This window comes from Leuresthes tenuis, unplaced genomic scaffold (assembly GCF_036924035.1).
Source record: "Leuresthes tenuis unplaced genomic scaffold, fLeuTen1.0.hap1 SCAF_18, whole genome shotgun sequence".
NCBI lineage: Eukaryota > Metazoa > Chordata > Actinopteri > Atheriniformes > Atherinopsidae > Leuresthes > Leuresthes tenuis.
In genome coordinates, this window is record NW_027325372.1 from 24,938,581 (window position 1) to 24,963,246 (window position 24,666).

The 24,666-nt window shown below is 37.9% G+C and overlaps 1 protein-coding gene across 1 annotated transcript; it reads right to left on the minus strand.

Moving 5' to 3' along the window:
* Window positions 1-3,544: 3,544 nt before the first annotated feature.
* Window positions 3,545-24,098, minus strand: LOC140275487 (delta-type opioid receptor-like). The gene is made up of 3 exons (XM_072370964.1): window positions 23,684-24,098; window positions 11,892-12,247; window positions 3,545-10,111 (listed from the first exon to the last, which is right to left on the minus strand). The coding sequence occupies exons 1-3, from the start codon at window positions 23,932-23,934 to the stop codon at window positions 9,582-9,584; spliced, it is 1,137 nt and encodes a 378-aa protein (XP_072227065.1). The 5' UTR covers window positions 23,935-24,098; the 3' UTR covers window positions 3,545-9,581.
* Window positions 24,099-24,666: the final 568 nt, after the last annotated feature.

The following is a 24,666-nucleotide window of genomic DNA, read 5'->3' on the forward strand; positions in this document are numbered from 1 at the left end:
CGAATCTTGTAACAAACTGGTTCTGTTCTCTTTGCTCATTGTAGTTTATTCTGTTAGTTTATTCTGTACTTTGGTAGAAGAGAAGACAGTTTGTTTTCTCAGTGGGTCACAGCAGCTTAGCTTTAACATCCATATCTAATTTCCGTTTTCCCTTGCATTGTAATTGATTGTACACTACTCTTGCCATCTTGCTCTCAATGTTGGAGTTGCTCCCGTTGTCATTCTTAACCCTACCACCAGCCTGCGAGGGAAGGGGTTACTTCCTCTGGTTCAGCACAGTTTGTGCCACTGTAGCAGCACTTGGTGGTCGATGTGGAAAAAACTGTTTTCAACCGGGGCACTGGCTCTGAACCAGCACTGGACCTGCTTTGGAGGTAAAGCTCATGTAGTCATTTTCTCTGGGGTCGCAAAGGTACAGGGTTTCTATCCCCTGGGGGCAAAGTTTGATCTGTATAAAATTTTGAAATTATTCCTATGCTGTCACGATCCTTGGATTTTTGTGTTTTGTTTACCATGTTCTAGTTACTTCCTGTTTTATTTTGGTAAATACTGATCTTTTGTTCACCTCTGTTTAAAGCTTCCCTTTCACACTTGGTTTCCTTTGGTGATTGTCTCACCTGCTGAGCATTTGTAATTATTTATCTTAGTATATCTACTCATAGTTTTCTTTTTTTTTCCTTTTATGTTTATGTTGTGCTGTTTGCACTGGATTCACTGTTGTTCCCTTTAGTCATGCCTCAGTTTGATAAATTGAAATTCTCAGATGCCGTCGCATGGCTTCACCTCCTACTTCTCAGTCCTGTATTTGAGTCAGCTTACAAAATTATTGTGACATATGTGCTTTCAACTGACTGCAAAAATCAGCAAATGCCAATGATTCAAATGCTGACAATTCACTTGACTCTGGTCATTGCTTTATTTATTCACTGTTCTTGTTTATTATGTGTAAAAATGTATACCCAGAAAGCTATACCACGAAGCAGTAGCTGAGAGATAAAAAGTACTGCCCGAATCCCTTTGTATGATTCAAACCACATCTATACTTATCTATACTCATATTTATTAGAAAGCCTTGATTCATCTCTAATCCTCTTGCACTACTTGTTTTTGCTAATGCTGCACTCTTCCTCTATTCTTTTTAATCCCTGCACAGAGGAAAGAGAATAATGCTATTCATACGGCATGTGATTAATCGCTTTTTACGAGCTCTTATCTACAGTGTTTTCACTGAAGAGCAGAGATGCATTAACTAACCAACATCTCAAAGAGACTCAAAGACCTTGTGTCATTTCCTTCCATTACCGTGCTTTTTGTTGTGTTTGTTTGTTATCTTTTATTTGACCCATTTTCAAACTGACTGGCAAGATTCAACAAACATCTATGTATATTTGGCCCAGCTCAAACTACTTTACAGAAAGAAAAGCACTTTTAGCAAATGTGCAAATTTATATTTGCAGAATTTGTGACTCTGGCCAACATTCAACAACCACAAGAACATACTGCAGAGGGGCTGGGGTAAGGTCTATCCAGTAGCACCATCAGCTTTAGATTGAGAGACAGGTAGCTTACTGGCTGGTACCGATTAGATCGTTACTGTGGACAACATTGATTATATACATAAGTTCATTATCAAACTGGCTGAGAAATGACCAGATTACAACACTATTCTTGACAACGAATGGTAATTTGGTTATTAAGATCTCCAACTGAGTATTCGTGTTGCCCAAGACTCAGGGTTTATACAAAGGAAAATCTACTTGCATACTGTATGAATCCTTAGACACATATGATTAACTCGTCTTTGTATTGTTACAAGAGGTAAAATCTTGTGACATGGGATCAAGGTTTTCACTTCTCTCCCTTTGGGAGTTACAGGACATCATTCTGCCCTTTTATTTTCTATCCATTTGTAATTTCCCATATGACCTTGATTCTGTTCTGGGTTGCAGTGGGGCTGGAGCCTATCAAAGCTGCCATCGGGCAAGAGGCAGGCTACACCCAGACAGGTCGCTGGTCTATAACAGGGCCCCCACTGAGACAAATAATACAATCAACCCGCTCCTGGGGTCAATTTAGCCATTAATTATTATCAATCTAACATGCATGTTCTTGGTGTGTGGGAGGAAAACAGAGTGCCTAGAGAGAAACTATGCATGCACATGGACAGCATGCAAACTCCACACAAAAAGGCCCCAGCTGAAATTCGTTCCAGGAACCTTCTTGATGTAAAGTGACAGTGCTAACCACCACACAAGGCCCTCACTTCCAGTAGAGTGGAACCTCATAGCTGAAGGTTCCATCTCCTATTCAACCTATAGAAGCTCTGGGAAATACAAGTAAATCTGTACTTTGACAGTATGGTGCTTTATTGGGAGCTTGGTCATTAAGCTCCTGCACGAGAGGCAAACTGAAATGAAAGAAGTATGATCTCTACTCTCAGTTCCTGTTAGAACTCTTTTAGATGTGTTTTAGCTAAAGCTTTTCAGAGAGTTGCTGAGTCATCCTGATAATGATGAATTCAAACAGTCCAGCCCAGAAGTAACAAAAATGGAAACTGTGCTGAATGTGTCCTGGTAAAAAATAAATTAGCTGAAACATAGCTGCATGCTTTTGTTGTTATGTCTATGTTGTCATGTAAAACAGACCTGGCAGATGGATGCATTAAAGGGTTTCCACCATTTACTACCTTTTGTAAAATGTGCAATTATTTCAGCTGTCAATAGATATTTTCAGTTGCAAATTTGTTCTAAGGGTAGTTTCCAAGAGGCTGGGTTGTTCACTGAAGTCTGAGGTGATATTTTATGAGGAGCCACAGCAGCACACATTTTTGCATATAGGAATACACACACTGAACCACTTTTGAATACCACATTAGGGATATGAGGCTTACCTTTGGTTTTTAAAGTGGTCTGCCCTGAGCTAATCAGCAGGGATAAGAAATCTTTGTTGGGGATAGAGAAATCAGTGTAACTGATAATACCACATTAGGGATATGAGGCTTACCTTTGGTTTTTAAAGTGGTCTGCCCTGAGCTAATCAGCAGGGATAAGAAATCTTTGTTGGGGATAGAGAAATCAGTGTAACTGATAAGTGCCAGCTACGGCGGGAAATCTCCATAATTAAATTTAGACTCTTCAGCTCTTTCACTGAAGTATACAGTGACTGAGATGCTTCTGATCTCCATGGTGACTGCAAGATGTTGGTTTGAATTTGCGGAGGAAATGGAGGGTTGGGCGTTCAATTTGCTGATGGCTCTGTATAGCACTCTCTGGGATTCAGAAAGGCCTTGGGTCCCCCCCATGTGTGTTTATATGAACACTGGTGGAAATGCAATGAAGCACTCATCTGAAGCACTCTCAGCTTTCATACTAAATTATGGTCATGCAAAATGAATTATTCTACAATGAACCCAATCATATTCAAGAGAATATTTTGCCATTCGATCTTTTCTTGTTTCCAGTTAACCTAACCAGAGTTGTTTTTCAGAAAACAAGTACACATAGTTTCATCTCTGCTTTGATTTATTTTTTCTGACATTTTAAGATATGTTTGAAACACTGTGTATTAGAAGCAACTTGTACAATATTTGCACCAGAAGAAGCTAAGAAATAAGATATTAGCAGTGCAAAAGAAGCATGGAAGTGAAGTCAAGTATCAGCACAACTGCCTTAAACACTGTACTGAAGTCAATTGGACAACAAACTAGCATCTGAACAGCCCAGTCGTCAGATTTTTCTGCATACCACAGATACATTTAATCTAATTGTTTCTGAATAAAAATGAATTTTCGCATCAGATACATATTCATGAGCAAAGGAAGGGAGCAGTTGAAAATATCGATTATAGATGCAAAGTAAATGATTATGCGAGCAGCTAAAATCACAGAGAGGGAGAATTTTGATGGTGCCGTTATTCATCTAATAACAAATTTATGCACCTCTGCTATGCATGTCTGTCTGTTAATGTGACTACAGCAGTGCACATTTCTGCCACGTTGAAACTAGCTACGGTCACATGTGTAGTCGAGTCGAGCTACAGTTCCAGTAAACATGTAAGGAAGCGGAAGAATTATTGACCTTAATGTCTTAGCTTCCCATTTAGTGTCAGTGTTTAGTCAAAAATACGAGACAAAAAACATCACTGCACAGACGTTTTTTAAGTTACTTGAACAGCGGACACTACGGTTGAAAAATCTTATTAGAGCAGAGCGACAGTCTGGAAATGCTTTAGGTGACCGTGAGTTGACATGGTGCAGTAGTGAGCTGATTTTTAGTCACTATGTCTGACGTGTTTAACTGTCTGACAAAAGAAAGAAAAATATGTGAATGAGATCAGACGTATTTGGAATGTGAATTTAATATACACTAATTTTTTATTGATTTTACAAAAAGATGGAACTTTGGAACATATGTGTGCTGTGTTTCCGGCTATATCAACATGGGAAATTAGCTGTCAAGGAGGTAGTTTAAGAGAAATGCGCTCAATGTGCTGTTCCTGCACTGACCAGTATAGAAATGATGATAGCCAGTTCAGGAATGCTGTTAGGGTTGCAATGACACGCCTGGCAAAGTATGTTTTATGAAATCAAATTAGGCCAACACTCCCCATACTATATGAGGACAGAGGGACTGAAGGATTCTAAGTAGTTTAAGAATAGATTATGCTTTTGATTCAGAAACATTGAGATTATTTGAATCTGTGGTTGCTCCACTGTAAAATTGCAAAGTTCTGTGCTAGTTACTGGGTTGTGCACAAATGTACAGTTATTGTTTCAATTTCACACATTTGTTTCTGATAACTGCTTAAATCAGATGTGTATTTGATAGAAGATAAAAAGAATAGATAACAATACTAAAGCAAAGTAAACTGCTACTTTACAAATGAGAGGAATGAGAGAGCTGACTAAAGGACAATGATAACAGGAACAATCAGCTATATGAACAATTCAGCAACTTTGATTTTATGACAGTCTGTAGGAATTCTCAGCCTCACAGCTTTCCCTATCGTTCTCTCCACATTGCCACTCTCCTTAGAAACTATTTCAAACAGCAAAATTTAAACAATTAAACTACTTTATTTAATACAGCATGACAAATCAGTATTCGGTGACAAATTACTAAACAATACTTGAGCTCAACCATGAAAAATACTGACAGATGATCACAGCAAACATTCTTGAAATATCTCATGGAAGCAAAAACAATTTTCACACAGAATTATCCATTAGAGACATTTCACACTATTTATGTACAGTGCTAATACTAAACATCAGTGCATCAAGAGGATTTAGGTTATGTTTTTGTTTTCTGTAACGGAATTACACTACTTGTGCTGATCGTGTAAAAAAAATACAAAAAAGGAGAGAAGAGATTATGTCTTTTTTTTCTAAAATAATTTCATAAAATATACCCAGTCATAGTTTTAAAAGCTGGTTAATATGTCCAGTAACTCAAAAACTCAGGCTTTCATCTATTGTCTACCTTGTCAAAACTACATGAGAAAAATTCTCAGTATACTTCAAACAAATGCAGTATGCTTGGTCGATCTCAGCTTGATGTATTCAGGCAGTGGGTTTGATGCATTCAACAACTTCCAACCGTCTGAGACAAAGAGAATCACAGTCTTAGCTAATTTGAAATAGGTTTTTTTGTTCCCTACTCAGACTACTGCTTCTATTCCTTTTTATGTTAGCATCCAAGCACAAAACTCCTCAAGGTTAAAGGGTATACAGGCTCAAAACAAAAATCATTGTATTTGAGGCAACAGGCATGATTTTTATGACACCCTGCACGAACCTCAGAGGTGAAACAATGGCTTTCAGTAGGAGGCTTCCTTCCTGTCTATAACACGGTTGTGTATTTGGGAAAAAGGAGATTTGCAACATGCCGTACAGATTGTCAGGTGGTCTAATAAAAGGGCAATATTTGTGTGGTTGTGTGAACTACGTATGAGTGGTATCTTACCTGTGTGATGGTAAATTTTATGTCTCAGGACTGACAGACTCTCCAATCCACATTAACCATTTGTATCACCCAGACACGCTAATTGTTTTAAACTATTTACCTCTTAATTAACACTCAGACAAGATAATTGTTTTAACCTCCTGTTTCTTAATTATCATCAAGACTGCATCCTGCCCCCCTCTGGAGATGTTGTTACACATCTAAAGGTATAAATGCTCTGTATTTCTTTTGTTTGTATCTTTTCATACCATTGCCGCTGAATGGTGTGGACTGATCTTTTTCCTTGCAACGAAGGATAAAAACTTAGCCGGCCGGCAGAAAAAGTAAGTTTCTTTATTTCATTGCTCATCAGAGGTATTAGGAAGGAAGCGATTGAAAACTTCCATAACACCTGCAGCAGACAGTGATCAGAATGCTCTCAGTTTGGAGAAGCAGGGAGGGGGGGGGGCTGATTGGGAATCTAAGCTATTGTTAATCAAGAATAGAGACAAGAAATGAGCCAATTCTTTGCAATCTAAAATAATTCAACCTCAAAAAATTCTAAATGGTTCAGCGATACAGTTAATTTTAATCCAAGCTGTTTTGTGTCAGACATTCTTTACTTCGTGACATTTTCTCAACCACGATACATTCTTGTTGCCACACATTCTATTTTTACAGGTTGCCACATTATGTGGCAGCATGGACAGTGTTACACTAGACCCAGTCCACAAGACTGATGTGGTGATGACATGGTGTAATAATCCACAATATAGTATTAGCTGAAACCACAATAAGGTTTGGGATGTTTTAGGTGGCAAAAAATATCCTTTTCTCATGACCCTGTTCTAAGCAGGGGTTAGCTTTACTTGCAATTTATATATCCCCGAATTGCTTCAGTTGGATTGTATCTTTGAAGCGCTATGAGATGACATTGTTTTGATTTGGCGCTTTATAAATAAAACTGAATTGAACTGAATAAGTACTTCCCACAACCTCACTTAACAAAAATAATTCAATATCCCTTTAAAACAACCCATGAAGTTTTTCAAAACAAAACAGTCTTTGATTAGGTTTAGACATTCAAAACTATTCTAAGTAAGCAGCCGTCAAGTGTGGACTTTTTACCTTTTAGAAATGGTTTCTTTTTTGATACTTTTACAAAATAGCTACTGTGAAACAATACTCTTATACTGTATACACTTTTAATTTTCAGATACACAAAGAGTGTGCATGGAAAAGAGAATATGTGTTTCCAAGGACACAAATTACAAGATAATATTTTGAAATTCTGTGACTGTTTTGCAGCCTGAGTTGAGAGAACACATTCGTATTTTCTATGTATTTTTTTTACTCAACTTATTTTGTGTTGCATCAGAATAGATTCCCATTGCATGACTCAATGAACTAACCAAATCAAGGGAGTGCAACATGTGTACTCTGAAAGTCTCTCCAAAAAGTCTCTGAAAAGGCCTCTGGCTGATTCAAAATTCTGCAGGCAGAGTCCTCCAATGCAGTTGAATGTCATCATGTAGTGAGAACCTGGGTGGACAGTGAACCTATATGTATTCAAGTAGTGTTTCTCTATATAGAGGGTGGGAAATGAGTGTGAAAAACATAGTTATGGTAAAAAAAAATTTACAAATCTGCAATGCTGTGGATCAATATGTATAATAAGTTCTTGCCATGAGATTGGGTTGAAAGTTTTGGTGAAGATTTGGCATGGTGAACGTGCTTGGATAATTTGGGAAACTTTTTTTTACTGCTTGGGAAATTACTTTTTATTCTTCTATATTTGCTGATAGTAAAGGTCAGAGGGTAACCGGGAGCTACGGGGACTGAAGTTTAGGAACAACGTCTCTTGAGAGCACAGAGCTGTCTGGTAAAGCTTGAAATCATACCAGAAATGAGGGCATTGTTTGATGATCAGCATTGATCAGTGATTGAAGGTGGTGAAATATTTTCAAATGAAAAAAAGTACTTTTTTTTCTGGAACTAAAACTTTTTAAGAACTAGACTGAAAATCTGCTAATTTTTTTACCTGCTGTGCATTTGTCTTACCTGTCTGTGATCTAACTTTGGCAATGCATATCCTTGATATTCTCATTTGTGAAAATATTTATGTACATTCTGTCCTGAAAAAACTTGAGATCACAAAAATACAGGCAGAAGCACAGAGGGTATAAGCTACAGTGAATTTTACATTAGCAATTCAATTATAAGAAAATATTCTGAAATCCTGCTGCACACAGATGAGGCAATATTCATTGTCTCCATTCCAGTCTCTGTGGGTAAGTCGACAGTCAGTCCATAGGCAATTTTCTCAAGATGAATACAGAGAGGAAATCAATGTCCAAGTATTGAAGTGTTGTTTTTGCTTTCCTTTTTTTAAACCACATTTAATAAAAGCATGAAGGCAAAATATCAATATCCAAAGTGAAAAGAAAGCATACAGAATTACAAACACACATCATGATTATTCTGACTACGACTTCAGCAAAATTTGTTAGAATACAAAAGCTTTATAATATCTACAGATTTACATATTTTGAAATTTTTTTCTCTTTCCTTTACCAAATTCATTTATATTTACTTTTGATGACTTTGATGTGCTTCATCTCTTCCACAATATTAACAATAATGCGTCATGAAGTCAACTAAATAATCAAAGTTATGATTTAGTCTTACATACCTACATAGCAACATCTATTTGGCTTTAGAAATATTTCCCCAAGAGAGTCAATTCTGGTATACTCGGAATTCTACTTGAATTATTACAACATCTGTCACTTTGGCTAAAAACATGCCTTTTGTCCAACATAACACAACATTTGTCCAACAAAAACTGTCCAACATAACACAGTTTTTTTGTTGACATCATGACTGGTCTCTTTGTCTACACTGTTATAAAGCTGGTCTCAGTCCTCTTTTTTAGCAGTAAACCAAGAATGTGCCTGCCAACAGTAGTATTCACTGACAGGTTAACATTCTCAAAGGATTTTGCTCATAGGTTCTTCCTAGGCTTGACACAATCCGTGAAAGTCAAGTAGTTTAGCAGTCTATAGAAATCCAAGCATCAGTGCTATGACAAGCACTTAGTCCCTAATTTCCCTTTCAGAAGAGTTGATTTTACCTACTTCCCCTAAGGAAGATTGACTAAATCTTAATACAAACTGTTGTGCACAGACTATGATCATCCTCTAGCCATCATTGGGTATCGCTTGTGTGGTTTTGATCTGTAAGGTCTATATGTTTTGTGTTAATATCAAAGATACAGATGAAAAGATGTCTCTCTGAAGGCGATTTTTCTCTCTCATAAAAATCTAATCTGCATGCACATTGGTTGATGTGTACTTTTTACATGAAGAACTCCTCTTCTCTCTTAAGGAGCTGTAAACTCTCTCTGTGCTTCATAATCGTTCCTTAGAATGATCACTTTGTATGGCATCACTATGATGAAAGAGTAAGATCAGTAATTTTTTTAGCAATATGTCAGGAAAATTAGCATCTTGACTCTGTTGAATCTTTTCTTGCAAAGATTTCTTAAAACTCTGTGGTAGTAATTAGAGTAGCCTCCGACTGCAGATCTTGATGGATCCTTCTCAAGTGAGAGCTGCCACGGACCGTAACCATGCCTAGTCATGTGGGCTTCTTCCCTGCTTCTGTTGGCGCGCAGATCGACACCGGCTCCCTTGTGGTGTTGCGGCCACTGGTCAGACTGTTCTGCTTCACACGTGTCTGACAGGGGAGGCAGAAGTCCTTGAAGCATCGCTTAAAATTTTCATCCAAAAAAGCATAGAGGACAGGGTTTAGGCTGCTGTTGGTGTAGCCCAAGGCGATGCACAGGTGCCAACTAGCGATTACAAAGGGATTCCTGGTGTCAATCTCCACCATGGTCCTTACAATGATAAACATGTGGATGGGGGTCCAGCAAATTATGAAGGCTGCCACCACCACAAGGACCATGCGGGTGATTCGACGCATGTTGCGGTCTTTCTCCTTTGAGCCTGAGAGCAGACGAACACTTCTCAGACGCAGGATCATAAGACCATAACATATGGTGATGACCATTACAGGGACCACAAAAGCAAAGATAAAAACGCAGATCTTCGTTACAGTGTCCCAATACCAGTCAGGATCAGGAAACTTCAGCATGCATGTTGTTTTACCTGGAGAAGAGGAAAAGTAAAAATGTCTTTCAATAACGTATATCAGCAGTATAATTAAATTGAGAGGAAGACAGTTCATGCCTGTTATTTGGCAGGCAGATGTGAGATAGCTGTGTCTGTGTCTCAGATTCACCAGTGGAAACTGAATCTTAGTTCATGAAATGCTGTTGAAAGAAGTGAAGAAATACCTGCTGGGTATAATTTAGATAGAATTTTCTCAAACTCCTTGATAAACGATGGTCCCTCTCCTACATGGAATTTCCTGAGGGTGAGCAGCACTTGGAAGGTGTTGGGATATTAACGACTCTAGCTGGCTAGCTACTGTACTTCACAGCTGGAATTTGTCTTGGTAGATGAAAAGTTCACCTTTGGGGAACTCAGAGTTGCAGAGAGGTTCACCTATAGTGTGCGTGTATACATCCCACAGTAGTGTAGATTATTTGGCCTTCTTGGAAAAAATGGAAGAGGTCACAGACTATTGTTTGCTGGAAAACTTTGATATTCATATTGGCAATGACTGGAAAAGCTGGAAAATAATGTCTAGGGGGAACAGCTAGGCCTACTGAGCTATTGTTGAGCTATTGTTAAATTGTTGTGTGATTTGTCCATAACAAACATAAGAGTTCATGAGGGTACTTAATACCAGACTATCTTGGGCAAATGGACAATGATAAACTTTTTGGGGATTTCATTTGATCTGATCTCAGGCCATATGTTCTTAACATTTATTGAGAAGAGCTGTCAAGTATTCACCATATGGTGATAAGTTGGATCAATGTGGGGGAAACTGCCTGCATGAATTCCAACCTCAAAGTTTGATTGATATCCCAAAGGTTTTAGGGTGTATGTGGTCTGAATTGTGGAAGCAGCTGGATGTTGCTGTAGTCTTAAGCTTGTTCTTCCTGTCATGGTGGCAAGCCAATCTCCTGTGAGTGGATACAAGCGATAACGGAGACTCTCAGGCTGAAGAAGAAGGCTGTCCAAGCCTGGCTAGGTTGGCAGTGGTTGCAGAAGCAAAGGGTAAGGCTGGATAGTCTAAAAATATGACCGTCTGTCATCTTTTCCTAAGCTCTTTTACTTGAATTTGTTGGGAAATGTGAAGCTGTAGTTGCAAGGAATAATGGGACATTTCTTTCTTTCATAAAAGATTATCCAGTGTTTCCTATGCTCAGCACTGAAACTTCTTTCCATAGTATTTACAGGATTACAGGAAAAAGAGTGCTTTGAGGTACTCCAAAACCTGAGGAACTTGCCAGCCATACTGGCGCTAGAGCTGGAAACTGAAGAGGGGTTAATGAGGTTGTCAAGATTAAAATATAAATAAATAAATTCAGCAACACAGGGTGGATGAGATTAGCCTGAAATTGCTCACAGCTGTGCAACATGTGCCTGATGTTGGAGTTGAGACCAACCTGCCATGATGAGACCTGCTCCTTTGGTTCAAGGAGGAACAGATTTTAGTCGTGAGCTACAGATGACTTTTGAGTACTGAACTGCAAAACTGCAATGAACACCACTTTGACAATAGATAAATAATGGTGCTTGGAGATAGAGCCCTGTGAGGGTATGCCTCATCATCGCCTAATACATGCAACCATTGCTGATATAAATACTCTAAGAGATATTTGTTTTCCTGTGCTTCAGTGCCTTAGATTCAGTTTGACCATGCAGATGAATTATCAAGCACTTGTGGAAGACAGGAAACATTTGTACAACAACAACAACAATTAGATTTTACTTGACACCAGATGAAAAAAATTGTGGAGGAAAACAATCTCACCGCTATCTGTCACTTTGGTCACAGCCATAACCATAATGGGCACGCCAATTGCAGAGGACAAGACCCAGATAAGGATGTTGATTATCTTAGCCTTGACCGGCGTCCGAAACCCCAGCGCCTTGACTGGATGGCATACGGCAATGTAGCGATCCACACTCATCATAGTGAGGGTGAAGATACTTGTAAACATATTGTAGTAGTCAATGGCAAGAATGAGCTTGCACAGGACGTCCCCAAAAGGCCAGTTGTTCATGAGGTATTTTGCGCTCTGGAAAGGCAGCGTGCTGGTGGCCAGGGCATCGGCAAGAGCCAAGTTGAAGATGTAGATGTTTGTAGCTGTCTTCATTTTGGTGTATCTAGTTGTGATAAGAGGGTATAGAAAAGATGTAGTTTAGGTTAAAAATGATTGATGATAATGGCAACAACACTAATAATGATAAAAGTAGCAATAAGAGGAATAAGGTATGGAATTGGTAACAGAGTCTAGATATTTGGAAGTGGTGGGTTAGACCAGAAATATACTTGCTTTTAATTACAGATAAGTGTGTTTATCATGGTTGACTTGTATTCTGCATTTGTTTGGAGCATTTGTGCATGTCCTCAAAAATTCACGCTTTGGTTGGCAAATGACTGGGACAGTGAAGAGTCAAATTTGACCAGATGTAAGGTCATAGGGTCGGCAGTGGTAAAAATGGCAGGAAGTTTCGAAGACAAGCTTGTAGAGGAAGTCTGGTATTACCTGCATCTTCACAATGAATCTTTGCCACTGCACAGTGACAAATATGGTCGTGAACATTGCTACCAAGAGTTCAATACCATTTTGAAAACAACTGTGTATAGAGATTACTCAGTGGGAATGGTGTTGATGGCATATTTTTCCCAGACCAAGTCATCAGGTGTACCCCCTGGTGGAATCCTCTGGTAACAGGCAGAGTACACATGCAAGTATGTGAGCAATTACACTCACACTGGAGCAAGTTACTTATGTGAAGGTAAGATGACAAAGAAAGTATATTCCTGGACTTAGGGTTAGATACCTTATTAATTGCTACACAGCACCTTCTTATGACTGATGAGATATATTTTTTATTCATAAATCTGGGGCGTTGAGGTTTGGACTTCTAATGCTAGATTCTCACAATCTTGAGACAAATTAAATCATTATAGTTATTTCTCTTGAGGGGTGTCAGAGTTTTTAAGCATACACACACACACACACACACACACACACACACACACACACTCCTAACCATTACATAATGTAGCACAGTTTACAGCTTCATACAAATCAACTCTGATGTACAACAAATAACTGTTGGATGAGGATACATACTAGATTGCATAACAGCCAAAGCATTTAAAAATGAAAATATTAAGAACAACAACCCATTAGCAAGAGTTAATATGTAACGAGTTACAAGTGAGAACAGACAAATTTACTATTTGTAAATAATAATTAATTTAATTTTGAGGAACCAATTTTGCTTGAATGGCAGCACACTTTTTGTTAAATGCTTCATGGTCTTTAATTGTTAGAGGAACACAGTTCACTGGAGTCTACCAGTCAGTTTAAAAAAGTTGCTATGAGGGATAAGTTTACTGTTAAGTCCCTTTCAGACATGCACTGTTTTATACTAGTCTGACAGGAACTGAACAAGTTGGTGTCATTTTTGAATGAGCTCCCTGATGCTTTTTGTAACAATTTACACCAATAATCTTACTAAATCAGACCCAGCAACATTTGCAGAAATATCTCTGTCAACACAGTTTAAGTTTGAACTGTTGCAAAGAAAGTAATCAGATTTGCTAATGAATGAATAAACACAATTTCCAGCTGACAGCAGCTTATCTTCACACACAAAGACAGCAGAGCGATGGTAATAGACACAGGTGTCCCCACGTGAAATTACAGCTAATGTTTTTCCTAAGGCAATAACCCCACTCGTCTCTGTAAATATACTTACAAATACAAATTTTACAGAATTTTATTACAGTTCTTCTTAACCTCCAACTGTTCATAAACATGTACAAAAGCAATATGTGTTGCTGATCCTACCACCAATGCTATGTTTTACGTCCAGTATGAACAGCCTAAGCAATACAACATCCTCACTCTTGTAATAGTTGTTTCTGTACGAGTTGCAAATACCACAAGGACTCCGTGGCCCTCTCTGGCACTGGTGTAGGCATTGCTATTAAAACTGTTTTTTTTTGTTTTCCAAAATTGACTTTTATTTGCATTCTAGTTAATAGACTCTGTATGCCAAACTAACTGTTAGCAGCTCTTATTAGCATTCGTCCTTTTTATTTGAGTCAAATTGCTTTACCTCACAAAAGAGCTTCATCTTCAATTCATACTGAATTAGTAAAAGGGGCTTTCAATTCATATTTGATATTGTACATCTTACACTTAATCAACAACCAGCCATCAGGAATGTCTAGAGTCACAATGAATGGCTGTTTCTATCCAAAAAGAAAGACTTCATATAAGTTCTTCTTTTTTTTTCACCCACTTTGTGCAGTTTTTTCTTATTTGTCTTCTCTGCCTCTTTCTTCCTCCATGACAAAAAAACCATTATCAACACCACTCCCACAGCAAAGTACTGACTAGTCATACCCTGGAACTAAATTTCTATGCTGAGCAAACGATAATAGTGTGATAATAAAAGTGCTCTGTTCTGTTAATTTCTAATTGATATATTCCTCTGGTTCTGTTGTTGATTATCATAGACTACTGACTCCTTCTGCATCAGTGAGTTTTGCCCACATATGCAGCCATAGATGGTCTTAGCAGGAAGTTGAAAGCAGTGTGTTCCACTGTTATTTTCTTTCCAGTGTCAACAATGTCACCTTGTCCAACAGTAGATGAGTAGTTATAAACATTGCATTTTATGTTTGTTCCAGTGTCTGTATTAGTCGCCGCTCACATCAAAGGAGAACTGTGAGCTTTTGATAGTTACATGATGGCTGCACAGAACAATGTAAATACAGTGATGGATACTAACACGTCTTGTCTGTTATGAGATATTCACTGACTTACGATGCCATGTGTCACACAGTTGATAGCAAAAAGAACTGTTTGTTCTCAGATAAAATGAACAAAAAAATGTTGTTTATATTTGGATCTCAGACTGTTTGAAACTGTAGATTCAGTAACTAAAACAAAAAAATAAAATGCTGACTGTGGGGAGAGGTTTACATTCACCAAGTCAATCATCAAGTCATCAAGTAAGCTTAGTTTAGAAGAACTTGCTAAAAAGTCCCATATACACCTTTCCGGTAAAACTGTTTCTTTCTGCATTCGGTAAACAAATGCATCTGTTTTTGGATCACAGCTTTATAACACCCAATATCACTGACCATGTGCAAATGGAGGAACTGAAACAATGGGAAGTGGAAGTGAAAATAATGTCTTTCTGTCTGCAGCCTTTTTGCTGTAGGCTCTGTTTGTACACTGGCTTCAGAGGTAATAAAGAATTGAGGGAAAGGCTGGTGTTGCTTTCTCAGTCCTACATTCATGCTACCATGCAGGTATTTGTTTTATAAGGAATAAAAGAAAATTAGCATGAAGTTGGGCAAAATTGAGACTGTTATCACTGTCATTTATGTTTTTTCTGCAATTTTTTTCAGGACTCTGGGCAGAATCCTTTTTACAGGTGACAAGCATATGACACATTATGATTTAATTTCACACCAAGCACTGATGCTTGGTTATGTATGAAAAACTTGTCACTTGGAAAAACAATCGTGCCATTTAAAAGAAAAAAATAATGATATTGCCCTCCTGATATTTCTCCTGTGTCCTCGTCAGAGCTCCAAGCTCATCTATTTCATCCACCAGTGATCTGACACTTCCCATGACAATCAAGGGAAGAAATGGTAATGCCTCCTCCGTTTTCTCAGTTTTGTTTATGCTTTGCATCCCAGACGTCTCCTCATCACTCATCTAGATTTGGGGGATTATACCAGGCGTTACTTGGGCGTTGGAAAGTAATAGAGTTATAAGCAGATATTATTTTAGCAGCAGATCATCCAAACCAGCATCCAAAAATGTTAAAAAAACATCAGTGTTTTTACAGAAAAAAGCTCAAGATCTCAATCTCAAGATGAGCAGAGCTGCTCCAGCAGGCTGCCACCAGTGCTGAGTCATTTTACAATTCTAGAATTGATAGATTATTTTCATGATTGTCAGGATACTTCGTATTGATGGTTTGGACCGCAGCAGTCTTTGAACCCAGTTTGATTTCCAACTACAAACTCCACCTGTCCCCCCAGTGGCAGCTAGGATGGGCTCCAGACCCTGCAACCCTGATTTAGATTCGTCATTCTTTCTCATGTGTTGTATTTTTTGTCATGTTTTATGTTTTAAATTTATGTCTAGTCTTTAGTTTTGCCATGTCTTCACCTTTTCCCTCAGTTCCCTCTGGTCACCTGTGTTTCATTATCTTCAGTCGCACTCACTCACCAATCACCCTCCGTCGTATTTAGTCTCTCAGTTTGTTCATGTTCATTATCAGATCCTCGTCGTCATTCATGTTTGAATCAGGTTTGTCTTTGACCGTCAATGTTCATGGCAGGTTTTGTCAGTTTTTTTTGGCATGTTTAAGTCATGTTAGTTTTTCTTAGTTTTAGTCAGGTTTTTGTTTGTTCCTAAACTTGTGTTTTGTCAGTTTAGGTGTTTTGTATTCTGTGGAATAAATCAAGTTTTTTTTGTTTGTTTGTTTTTACAATAAATCAGCATTCAGCTCCTGCCTCCTCACCTCCACAGCACACAACGTGACAAGATTAAGCAGGTATAGAAAATTAATTCTAAATCCATTTCTATAGTTGTTTATTTATTTAAAAAAAAAACTAAATCAATGGAGAGCTTGAAGAAACAAAGTTTTATACTTTTATTTGAACTTGTTTTTTTTTTCTCCATTACAAAAACCAGTAAATAAAATCTGGACATTGAAACTCACTGTAGAAGTATAGTTGATGCAGAAGTACCATGAAGGGAACTGGCTCTCTGGTCATATTAGAGTCCTTAAAAAAAAAAAAAAAGTTTCCTCATGAATACGCTTAAGTCATTATGGTGTCATTAGCTAGATTTACTCCTAATGAGAGTGCCAGTGGCCCCACTGAAAGGAATTCCAAGTTTCAATCAGGTTTCAAGTATCACCCTCTGACTGAACTCTCTTGACCAAACATGGTCACTTCTGCGTCTGAAAAGACCAAGATGACATCAGCCAAATACTGAACTTAGGCTTCAAAACAGCAGTTTAGAAAACAGTGGATGATGTTACAGTGCTTGAGTTTACTTCTTATATACAGTTTGTCAGTATCAAATAGGAGTTGTTGCCTGAGCTATAAACTGTGCTACACTATGTAACGGTTCAGTGTGTGTGTGTGTGTGTGTGTGTGTGTGTGTGTATAAGTGTGCATGTGTCATTTTCCTGTAAAGAACTGTATAGCTAGCTAATGTTAGTGAAAATATCTGTGCTGTTTTAATAGTTTGGAACCGATACAGTGTACTTTATGTAATGGTCAGTGATTTTCTCTTAACAATGCTTTTTAAGACAATCTATTGATTTTTTGTTTGTTTGTTTGTTTTAGTGTTGTCTTTGTCATTTGGATTTCTATGTTCAGTATTCTTGTTTGGCAAATTTCAATGTTTTCCTAAAAACTGTTTTTTCTTCCATGCTTTTATGTACATTCTGTTTAATTTATATTTCTCTCCTTGTTTCATAACTGGATTCACTTACTGTTTGCCACTCACCTGTGTTAGTCATCTCTTCTCTCAGTGGAGAAGGGTTACATTACAAACCAGGTTTCTTTTGTTCCCTACCACATTTTTCTCTCCTGCCTGCCTCTTGGTCGTAAGCTTGCATTACAGTCCATCAACTTCTGCACATCAACCTTTGAAGGAGACTGTGCAAGCTTATACAGTTAAGAACAAAATAGTATAATGTATTATATTGAAGGGGTTTCATTAAAGCAGCTCTGGAACTTTAGGTTCAGCCACAGTTGCAGATTAATAGGAGGTATTTTTTTTATTTATTGGGGGAATTAATCATTTAAGAGCTGAAACAGAGGTCTCTGTCCAGTGTTAACCCTTTTGGACCAGGGTGAAAATAGTACTAGTTATACAATTTTGTTCGTGTCAGGTTTCAAACCTTCTAAGATCCAGTGCAAGAGAACCACTGTGGAGCCATGAAGCAGATGGGCAACATTGGAAGGAGAGGAAACTCAGATGAATGCTGACCATGTTACCTTTACACTGCTGCCTCAATGTCACATTCATAATTATTCTCAGTTTTTAATTCCTTTCCTTACAAATTAAACGAACCAAATGCTCAACTAGCTGTTTTTCTTAAGTGCAAATCATAAAAGTCTAAGTAATGCCATCTCCTTCTCCTTGTTTTCTTTGTTCTTATTAATATTCTAAACTGATATGACTTTCAAATATGGCTATATTTATCCCAAATACAGATGCCAAGCTGCTCATAGCCCAATATTTGAAAGATCAGTTTAATGTCATGCTTTTTCATAATGCTACATACAAACAAATTACTTCCAATTAGTACTAACTATTTCACTGTCAATGCCTGACAAGTAATATGCTACTCAGTAGGTGGAAGATGGACATCGACATGAGTTCTTTCTAGGAAAATATGCAGCCAATAGGTCCGTTTATTTGCTCCTGTATGAGCACAGCAAGCTCATATCAATATTTAAGAAATTGCATGCGATTCAGAAATATGAACTGAGAAAGTTTTTTTTCACTAATAAACATTTCCATCATTTTATACCAGCTTCTGGGCTCCTCAACGATTCAGATTCAGTTCCATAAAAATAACAATTTCTACTCTGCAACTCTGCATTATGTTTTACGGGTTATTCGTCCTGTTGATACCGAAGTCAGCGAGGACTCGCTGGTGTTTGCTGCGCTGAAGGCCACACAATTCAAAGGTGAAAGTGTTGCTGAGTGAGATGGAAGTGTGACCATGTTTACTCAGCCCAGGGAATAAACCAACTACAGGACTAAAATATAATGCACACAGTCATGTTTCTACTGGCAACAGCTACAATATTTTCAGCCAGAGTTCTCAGTGTGGAAAATACATCTTGGATACTTTTTTTTTCATTGTCAAAATATTTCCATTTCTGGAAGACTAAGATGTTGTCTATGAGCTTGTATCTTTACAAACATAAACGATAATAATCCCCAGTGTGGCTAAATAAGTACTAAATGAGTAATGAGTAAGTTCTTATTTAACATGTGTAGCAGCAGAAAGGTGGAGGAGCACAGTGCTGGAAGATAAGAGGGGTTTGTACAGCTGACTTATCATCATAAAAGAGTAGATCATCACTGGAGATTGTGTCAGCCTCTCCTTTGACAATTACACAGAGAACTCACAATACGGCAGCAGCCAAGTGCCCAATCCACATTGACATGAGCATTCATCCACACTCTGAATAAAGGCACTAAAATGCACACTGACCCTGCTTATGAGTCATCGGGGTGAAAGCCAAAATCCAAAATCTGTGAGGTTTTGATTTATTCATACACAGCCTGAGGAAAACAAATTAAACATAAATGTTTCTAAACGGACTTTTAAAAAGATTTTTTATTAAAAAGTTGCTACAGCAGCTCTGTTATCTTGGAAAAACACACACACACACACACATGCATATATATATATATATATATATATATATATATAAAACTGACACTCAGTTACCCTTTTGAGAAAATGATTCCCAACATTTCTAATGAACACTAATAATAAAACATTTCAATATTATTCTTGACTTGACTAAATCAATAATATGAAGCAGTTTATTCAATTCTTTGGTAAATGTTTAAATCAAGTTCAGTCATTCACCACAATTAAAGATGACCAAATACTTTTAATGATGCTATATATAATTTCTGTTTTTGGTAAATTAGTCAATTATTTTGTCTTCAATAAGATTCCCATAGTAAACGACCACTTCTAATTTCTTTATACTGTGATATGTGATGGTAAAGTTTACTGTACCGTAAAAGTATTAGCAATTGTTAGCCAACATCATCAACTCGACAGCACACCGGCTCAGTCTGCACCATTTCTCACCATACAAGTAATTCTCTGATGGATGTTTCTCATCCTTTTTCTTTCCTTGTTCTTTGACACCCACCAGACTCGTGATCACAAGCCTGGGATTGTATCATATTTTTTTAATTCTCATATTTCTTAGTGTTAAACTCATCCTCGTTCTGCTGCTCTCCCCCATCTTGTCTTTTTTATTGTAAGTGTACACAACTCTGATACATAGAAAACACAGTTTTCATAGTGCAAATATAAATGTTTTTTGTTGTTTTTAATAAAAAAAAATAGTTCTCAGTACATATTCCTACATGTACTGAGTCACCGTGGATGTTAACCTGCAAGGTGCAACTATATTGTCCCTCTAGACGGGAAAAAAGCCAAATGCACAAATGTTTCAAGTGATTAATTTCCCCCCTCTGGTTTTCCTTGTTTGATGAACATTTGATTCCAAATTTAATAACTCATGTCATGTAAGAGGAAATATAAGCAGATGCAAGGAATGTTTAGAACTAGCTTCAGCTTACAAACTTTCCAAGAACTGAGTGCCAGTTTGTATCTGGACTAGCAATCAACACTTGCACCCTTTATTTACTGTCATTTCAATACTATCTATTTGCCAATCATTTCATGTAACCAAACTATATATTTTGATGTCAGTTTTTTCAGTGAGCAAAATCACATGTCAGTAATTTTATCATGACTTGACTGTGATTAACTCAACTGTAACTCAACAGCTTGTGCCGTCAGCTCTACACATGTCCTGTGGGAACAAAATACACAAACATATAGTGGTTGTAATTTGTTCACATTTTGGAGCTGAGTTAACGGAATGTGGAACTTTATTATTAAATGACAAATGTTGGATTACAGATTCGTTACAGGAATATGACAAGATGATGGGCTAGAGTTGAAAATCTAAAGGATTCAAATTAGCAAAAAAGCATTTGGTTTTAAGCCTATTTCTTTGTCTCAGATACCGTCATTTATTAACCACAATAAATCAGCCTAAGGCATTTTTCACTTTTGGGATTAATAGGATAATAAATCAACCATACAGCACAGAAAGTTTTGGAAACAACCAGAAGTAATGAATGATGATAAATGTTGGTGTCTGTCTAACTTTTTTTCCATGTTGAAGTATCTTTCATAAGCTTGTTTCTCTCTGAGTTTACAGATGTTCCAGTGAGACTGATACTCTGTCCAAGATGTTGTTCTTATCAGCTCCTCTCTCCTTCTCTCTGTGTCACAGAAAGACTAATGCCTCTACACAGCTTGACTCGCTGCTTTCAACAAGATATAATCCATCTCTCTTGTTTCCTCCCTCGCTACCCTCATCTTTTGTGTCTCATGTTTTGTTTTTCCACCTTTACTGTTGGATGGAAATACTGAGTACTGTTTTCTGAATTTCTCTGTTGTGTGTTTTTTTGGCTTCTTTACATCAAAATTATCCAAAAAGCTGTTAAGCCTTTGTGGTTTCATCTCCCTGCACACATTTTACCTTCCTTGTCATGTTTGTGGGCTGAAAGACTGCTGTCTTACCACCTGTCTCACTATCTGCTGGTTTTGGAGTATTGTAAATGTATTCCACACAGTGCTTTGACTTGCCAGCAAGCAGGAGTAATTAATACATTGGGTGAGACTGTAGGAACACAGTTAAAAATTAGTGGCTAATTAATATGATGAGTAAGGATCAGTAGATCCACTGCAAAAAAAAAAATGCTGGTTAATACCAGACAGACATACAGGTTGGAAATGTTAGGAAACAAGTGTTGGTGTATTGCATTTTTGTACTAATCTTGCACTCTGATTTAGACCTTACAATTGTGCTGCATGCATTCACTAATGGAAGAAACATCCATCTACCACTGAATATTCTCACCTTTTAAAGAAAAAATATCATGCCCTTTTTTCACAAGTTGACAAAATTTCCTGAGGTGTTCAGTAAATATCTGTGACATGCTTCAGTCAAAATAGCCCAGATATACATAACAAAATCTTTCTTTTTTTCAACCACCGGTGTTCACAGCAGCATCTCTTAGGTGGTGGAGTCACCAGTTCGAGCCCACTCCTGTCCTCAGGGTGCATCTTATTTGATAACCATCCTACAGCTTCGAGCTACAATGCAGACATATATTTGGACAGAAATTGCACTCAATCATCCTTATAGCTTTTTGACAGAGAATCGAGTAAACAGTCTGAGAGTTCAGACTAAAATATACCAAATTGTTAGGGAAATGATAAGCAATTTTATTCTCATTACATTCCTCATCTGCAATCCGACCAGAGATAGTTCAACTCAATTTCATCACATAACAATGAATATGTACACTGGTCCTCTGTGCATAGTTGCTTTTTCCACAATCACTGCTCATATTGTACAATCACTGCATCTTCATACCTGTTCCTACATGATGACGTCCACTTTTCATGACTCATTAGTGTTTAGTTGGCCATAATCGCTTATACAGAGGAAGGTGGGGATAGTGGGAGTAGGGATCAGAATTGAGAACCATTTCCATTCGAGCACTGGTTCCAAATTTTCCAAAGAAATTAATTTGTAAGCCTCTGAGCTTATCAATTCCTTTATCAATGCTGCCAGGTGCTGTGGTAATTAACATTGAAAATCAAATCAACAACGTCATAAATGTGCATACTATATGCGCTGTAAAAAATTGAGTCATGGCAGAGTGGAAGAAGCAGTCCAAAGCGTGTCTGTTTGACAGAGAGAGGGGACAACAGCTCCAGTTCTAATTTGGTAAAATTATCATTTCATCAGCAACACATTAAACTATCTCTCTTCACAGGATGCTATTCATTTCCAGAGGAGTCATGTTTTTTATGCTCTTTGTATGTGTAACAAAAGGGCTACTGTTGCTGTTTACCAACAGAGTAGGTCATTTTTATCCAATGGTAAATATACTGCATTATCACATCAGAACACATTTTTTATGTCCACTTTAAAATTCTAAAACAATTTTCAGGGCTATGAAAATATTAGGTGCATTGTTCTTTTCTGTCACTGTTTAGAGAGGACAGTAAGGAGTACATATCTCAACCAAATGAAAAACTCTTTCACTCTTTCATGTTTTTTGATAGTGGGGTTTCTTCCTCATGTTCTTGGTAATATCTAATCCAGTAAGAGTGGACAGCTGACATCTCTATGAGTTTAAGGTGAGTTGCATGTGAGTCAGACTGAGGATCAGAGACTGACTCTCCACTGCCCTTCCACACACACACACACACACACTTGCCCATGAGCAAAGACCACAATAATTTTTGGTGTATAAAACTCAGGTATTGCTTCATCCCGAAATATTGGGATGCAAAGACTTAACACTACTGCCGGCAAAATTAAGCCCTGGCACGCAAACATATGGATTAAAACCAATTGATGGAAAATCCCGACAACATAATGCAGGTTACTATGAAAGAAGCACAGTCAATGTGACCTGAAAGCTTTTTATGCAATCTTTCCACACAAAATAATCAAAACAATTACCAGTTTTTGAGCAAATAATTGTACAAACTAAATCATTTTAACAACAACAGACCTTCCAGCTTATTTCCTCTGAGAGTAAACCTTTAAACCTTTGCACTGACTCATAATTGCACCATACGGAGAGCAAGTGGTTACATTTCACAATAAATTTGACCATTTTTGCTCCCATCACTTAGTTACGTTTATGTACAATTGATAAAAACGGACAAAAAGTTTACCTGACCACCCCGTACATGACGAGGACGTTGCCCAGTAGTCCCACCAAGCAAATGACAGAGTAGAGCGCGGTGATGGATACGGCTATGATCATCCCCTGGGCGCTCCTCACCGGACTCTGCCGGTCGGTGTAGTTCTGCAGTCTGTCGCCCGTCAGGTCACTCTCCTGGTCCGGGAAGGTAACATTGAAGGGGATGACTGAGTAAAGGTCTGACAAGGAGAGCGGAGCTCCGGCGACCGTGTAGGGCTCCATTCTACTGTCCACTTTGCCCGCGGTGCTGAAAACTTGTTCGCACAGTTAAGTAACTGTTTGACTCGAGGCTGGCGAAGAAATCTGAGGCAAAAAGGAGGAGCGGAAGTGTGCTCAAGCAGAAAGTATTTGATTAAAATTGGAGGAGAATGTGGCCCCTTGGCAGCGTTCAGTTGTGTGTGTGTGTGTGTGTGTGTGTGTGTCTGCTCGAGCCGTGTGTGCACCTCTTATACTCCCCACTATCCCCTTTATCCCCTCCTCACAGCTCGACTGCTGTCGCAGCCGTGCGCAACGTCAAGGTTGCTCTTCAACATGGTCATGGAAGTCAATAAAACGGCAAGGCGATATGTGAACTTAGAAAAGAGGCAAGTAAAACAACCAAAAAAAAAGAATGCAAACATCTGTCGACCAGTAGTAAAAGGCAAGCCTACGATACTGTAATATTATTAGCACCATGTTGTCCTCAAGTTTACCTGTAAAATGATTGAGGAAGATGTGAACACTATTAACCAATTGAAAGTTTTCAAACCGCAGAACTAATCAAACCTCCTGTCAACAAACCTTCTCTCATTTCTTTATATTTCTCCAGGAAAATTAAAATAGGTGCAGTGATTTATTGAAACATGCAAAAACGAAGGAAAAACACGAGGCAAAAACAATATGTGTAAGTAAAAGTCAATATGTGGTATGAGCACCTTTATTCTACAACAAAACCTGAACCCTCTTTGACTAGTT